Genomic DNA, 4,577 nt, shown 5'->3' with positions numbered 1-4,577 from the left:
GTGTGTGTGTGTGTGTGTGTGTGTGTGTGTGTGTGTGTGTGTGTGTGTTAGTCTACTCAGGTGATCCACAGCTGCTCTAGCCGAGGGTTACGTTGTTGCGCCTCTGCCACTTGTGCAAATAAATGCACAATGGCTTCACCAATATGCTAGTGAATGTATGATGTTACTTTTAGCAACTTTTGGGGCTCGTGCCAGCTACTGTCATTGGAAAAGAGTTGGCAACACCGCACGGGGGGAACTGGAGATATATGGCTAACAATAGCTAACAATAGCTCCCGGGGAAAGCAAAAGCGATACCCTGTTCCCATTTTGGTTGCGCAATGATAATGTGTGCAGTGGTTGACGCACTTCCTTTGTGCCAAATATCGATATCGAATATTGTACCCCGTGGCAGACAGAATAGCATAGTGAAAGCGAGGCTTATATAACCTGACCAGCCAGATTGTTTGTTACGCAGAACCACCTGAGAAGACGTCACTGGAAACCGTTTGGAAAAGGGCAGAATCAGGGGTCAGGAGAAGACCAAACGCATCTTATGCATGGAGAAAAGCCCATAGTGCAGTTCTCTGCGCTTCTTCTTCCTGATATAACTGATGCTCTTGTAGCATCTACGCTAACTTCTTTAGGAGCTGCCATTGTTGTCTAGAGCAAACAGCCGCCTCTCCCCGTGTCGGTCCGTGCACATCTAAGCAACGCCTGTCGCCGCCAGTCGGTCCTCACAGGAGGCTGAGGTCCGGTCACTGGCTCGCCAGACACAAACACCTTACATGAATTCTGACAAGATGTATTTTCGTGTGATGTGTGGTCCGCCGGTTCTCACGCAATCTCGTGACATTGCGAGAATCCAGCTGCCATGCAAGGTGAAGGCTCATAGGGAACCAATCTAAAAGCTGATCATTATTCTATAGCCATACGTTGTGTAGTCACCACACTACTAAGTTAAAGTAAAAAAACGTGTCTATTGCCACTTACATTTAGTAAATAAAGTAGACCAATCAGTGAACAGTATCTGCAACGTTTACAATGGTGTGTCATATCTGCCGATGCTGGACTATGTAAAGATTATCAATATACAGCATAGCCTGAAGCCTATCTGTACAGAATGTATGACTAGGCTTTGCATCTTGTAACTTCAGTCCTTAGTTTTGCCTTTAGTTGTTATATTTGGCTTATTACATTAACATCAGTGTTCGCATATTAGTTTTGAGGAAATTGTGCAGCTTGAAAGCGGTGGGTCTGATAAACAGATGGCAACTTATATTTCTGCCATTTAGCTGACTTTGTTTGAGTGCTTATCAAACTGAATATTTAAGCACTCTCTTTATGTCCATCTTCTGTTGTCCAGTTTTAGATGGTCCTCTGGGCTCACAGGGCCAGTGCAGGCACTGCTATACAATTTTAAGTTGCTACTGCTTGATAGTATGCAGGAAAACTGGACCAGGAAGTGTGTAAATAATGTCAGTTTCCGACTGGTGGAAGATGCATTCATAGGAGGAAAAAAACAAAAGTGAATGCTTGTAGTTGTTTGAATGACCATTTAAATGTATAACAGGCTAGGTTTTTACATCTTCTGATATCTTTAAGGACTGAATAGTATTCTCTGCTTTGTGTTTGTTTGTTTTTCGGCAACCCTAAATCACTTTTAGTAATCTACACATTGACTTTTTTCTTTTTGTTTCAAGGAGAAACTGCTAAATATTTTCCTTGTGTTTTGTCTCCAGCAAATAACGCGTCCCTCACAAGAAGAGAAGTCAGACGAAAAAACTGAAGAGGAAAAAATTGAGAAATCCGAGAAAAAAGAGGACGAGGAAAAGAAGGACGAGGAAGAGAAAGATGATAAGGAGGATCCTAGGTGAGATTGTTGGTTGTGGTTTGTTCTGGTGTCACTATAGTCCATCAAGCCCTGCAGTTAAAGCTCCCCTCCACATGGTGTCCGTCTTGGTTCCATACACTGATCATTTTGGGAAAGGTTTGTTAAAGGGTGAATGCATTTCATGATATTTCAGTGCATTCAGTTAATTATCGCAGTCATTATATGCAGCTCGATGACTCTTAATGCTCTTATTTAACATAACCCTTGATAGTCCAACAACCCTGTACGGTGATAGAATATCAACAATATTCCTCCAGCCTATAAATAACTGACACAACTGTAGCATGTGCTCTTTATGAAGCAATCCGTCCTGGACCTATGAATAGGAATGAACTCAAGAGCGGCGAAGATTTACAATGCTTGCTTCACATTCAGCTATAAGGGAGCAGGAGAGGTGACTTTTATCATATCGTAAGATTCAATTGGAGTCATTCAGTTACCAATTATAACTGGTAAACTGAAAAAAGTAATGGGAAGATTTAACATCCCCAGGCCCCCGGGGGAGTGATGAAGCTTGTTCGTGACTTGGAAAGGGAGAGCAGTGTCTGTTTTGGTGCGTGGCCATCAGACAAGACAGCTTGCTAACTTGTTTATAAGTCTGTCTGGCTTGCGTACAGAGAAATTCTCATGTGCTTTTCTTGTGTTTTCAGTCATGAAGGAAAAGAGCAGATTACCAAAAGGGCCTGCTATTGCTGAGTCAAAGGGGAATAGATATTTGCTGTACCAACAGTCTCTAATGCTGTGTTTCCCCCCCCCCCCCCCGCCGATCTAAAACCACAGGGACATTGGCAAGGACAAAGACAAGTGTGACGGTGTGGAGGACGACGACGGAAAGGAGCAAAACACGCCGCGTGGCAGGAAGACTGCCAACAGCCAGGGCCGACGCAAGGGAAGGATCACCACACGCTCCATGGCCAATGAGGCTGCATCTGTGGCAGCTGAGGAGGCTCCTCCCACTGCCCCTGAGCCTGCCTTGCCAGATCCTCCGCAGCTCCCCAAGTCTGATCCAATGCTAAAGTCCATGAAGGAGCCTGCAAAACCCCAGACTCCAGTGGCTTCCATGGATGCTAATAAAGGTGAATCCTCTTGGGGATGCTCTCTCGAGGTTGTTGAAAATGTTGTCCTACAACACAGCTACACACTTCATGACACAGAACTGAGGGAAAGGAAGTTCACAAAAAGTATATATGTGAATGTAAATATAATGCTTTCACTATATTTTTTGGACAGGCACTGAAAATAAAACATTTTCTAGTGTCTCTTCTTGACTTTTTTACGCAGACAGGGGCATATTCACGAGAGGAATGCACAAACTTGCAAAAAAATTTACAAAACAAAATGTAATTCCCAAAGTTCCCTCGAAGGGTGAAATGCACCCCCAACTGTGCTGCCAAGCAAATAGTGTCCGGCGCCCCTGTGCGTTTTGCACGTATTTAAATTTGGTAATATGCACACATTTGGCCCTTTTCTTTGCAAATGAGCCTCATTGCAAAAACAGTCTTAACTCTAAGTTCAGCGCTAATAGCCTCGCATAGTCACAGTGGAATTATTGCAGCGTGTTCCAGAGAGTTGATGGATACTGAAGTGCATTTATACTTGGATAATAAATCCCAAATATGGTTTAAATTCCTTGCCTGATGTAGTTTTGAGGAATGCCTCTGCCCCTTGTTGGTTAGGGCCTGTAGCTGAATCTCTCTCTTTCTCTTTCTTTTTCAAATGTCAAAGTAGGCTAATAGATCCTTTTTTATTTTTCTCTTGTGAATAATCAGTGCTGTCACGGACTGGCCTGGTGTAAGGGAGAGTGTTCATACGGTTTGCTTTTTGACTTGTGAGAATTGAATAGCAACACGCCAAAGAAGAACAAGGTTTAGAGACACGTCGGAGTGTTGGTCTGCTGACTTTCTCCCTCTTAATATGTGTAGATTCATAAGCCGTTCGTAGCCTAGAATTGGACAGCGGGTTTCAGGCGCTCATCGCCAAATGTCAGACTGATTGTGTCCTGCGCTGCTCTCCACTTGGGAAGCTGTATATCATCTGTCTATCACCATGGCAATGTGCTGCTCTGGTTGAGCTGTTGTCATGGTTCTCAGTCACGCACTTGTACTCTTCCACCCTCCGGACGTCTGTCACTGAGACGATGCTAGCTCAGGTTTTCAGGTGTCCGTGTGTGTTAAGCTTGTTGTGGCGTTAATCTGTATCATTAATTCACTGTTTGGTGAAGTGTGCTTTGGTTCTCCACCACCTGCTCCCTCTGCCGTCTGCTGAGCTCCGTCTCTCCCTACAGCCCGAGTTCTGCTGGGTCCGTCTTATAATATGATTAGCTAACCGTCTGCAGCGTGTCCTTCCATCGTCTTAACACTCTGACCTGTTCTGGCTCTGTTCTGGGCGTATCACGGTTTACATAGGACTGAGTCAACCGTAATCTCCCTCAGTGACTACATTGTGGATTTTGTGTGTCTGTTTGCTTGCTCTGTTGTAACCCTGTGCCGCTGTGGGGCTTCTTGGAAGTAAGTGGGCTAGGTGCTAAAGGGTAGCTATCTGTCAGTCTTGCCCAGTTGAAAAGGTGCCAGGCAAGTTCAGATAGCTGCTGATTCAGTGGGAGGTTTGAGCTTGTTTAATGCCGTGTGTGTGTGTGTGTGTGTGTGTGTGTGTGTGTGTGTGTGTGTGTGTGTGTGAGGCTGGGAATATGTACCTGGGCTGCTGA

At 44.6% G+C, this 4,577-nt stretch overlaps 1 protein-coding gene across 6 annotated transcripts in view; it reads left to right on the top strand.

Annotated features, from left to right (window-relative positions):
* Window positions 1–4,577, top strand: part of ncor1 (nuclear receptor corepressor 1) — a 51,450-nt gene that overhangs the window by 23,432 nt on the left and 23,441 nt on the right. For all 6 annotated transcript variants that reach the window (XM_031856912.1, XM_031856915.1, XM_031856914.1 and 3 more), the window contains 2 exons: window positions 1,722–1,852; window positions 2,654–2,949. In XM_031856912.1, the coding sequence (XP_031712772.1) occupies window positions 1,722–1,852; window positions 2,654–2,949 (427 nt within the window). The remainder of the gene's footprint in view (window positions 1–1,721; window positions 1,853–2,653; window positions 2,950–4,577) is intronic.

The sequence above is a fragment of the Anarrhichthys ocellatus genome, unplaced genomic scaffold (genome assembly GCF_004355925.1).
Source record: "Anarrhichthys ocellatus isolate YVR2014 unplaced genomic scaffold, GSC_Weel_1.0 scaffold18, whole genome shotgun sequence".
In the NCBI taxonomy this organism is placed as follows: domain Eukaryota; kingdom Metazoa; phylum Chordata; class Actinopteri; order Perciformes; family Anarhichadidae; genus Anarrhichthys; species Anarrhichthys ocellatus.
The sequence above is the reverse complement of the archived record's forward strand: the minus strand, read 5'-3'. Positions and strand labels throughout refer to the sequence as shown.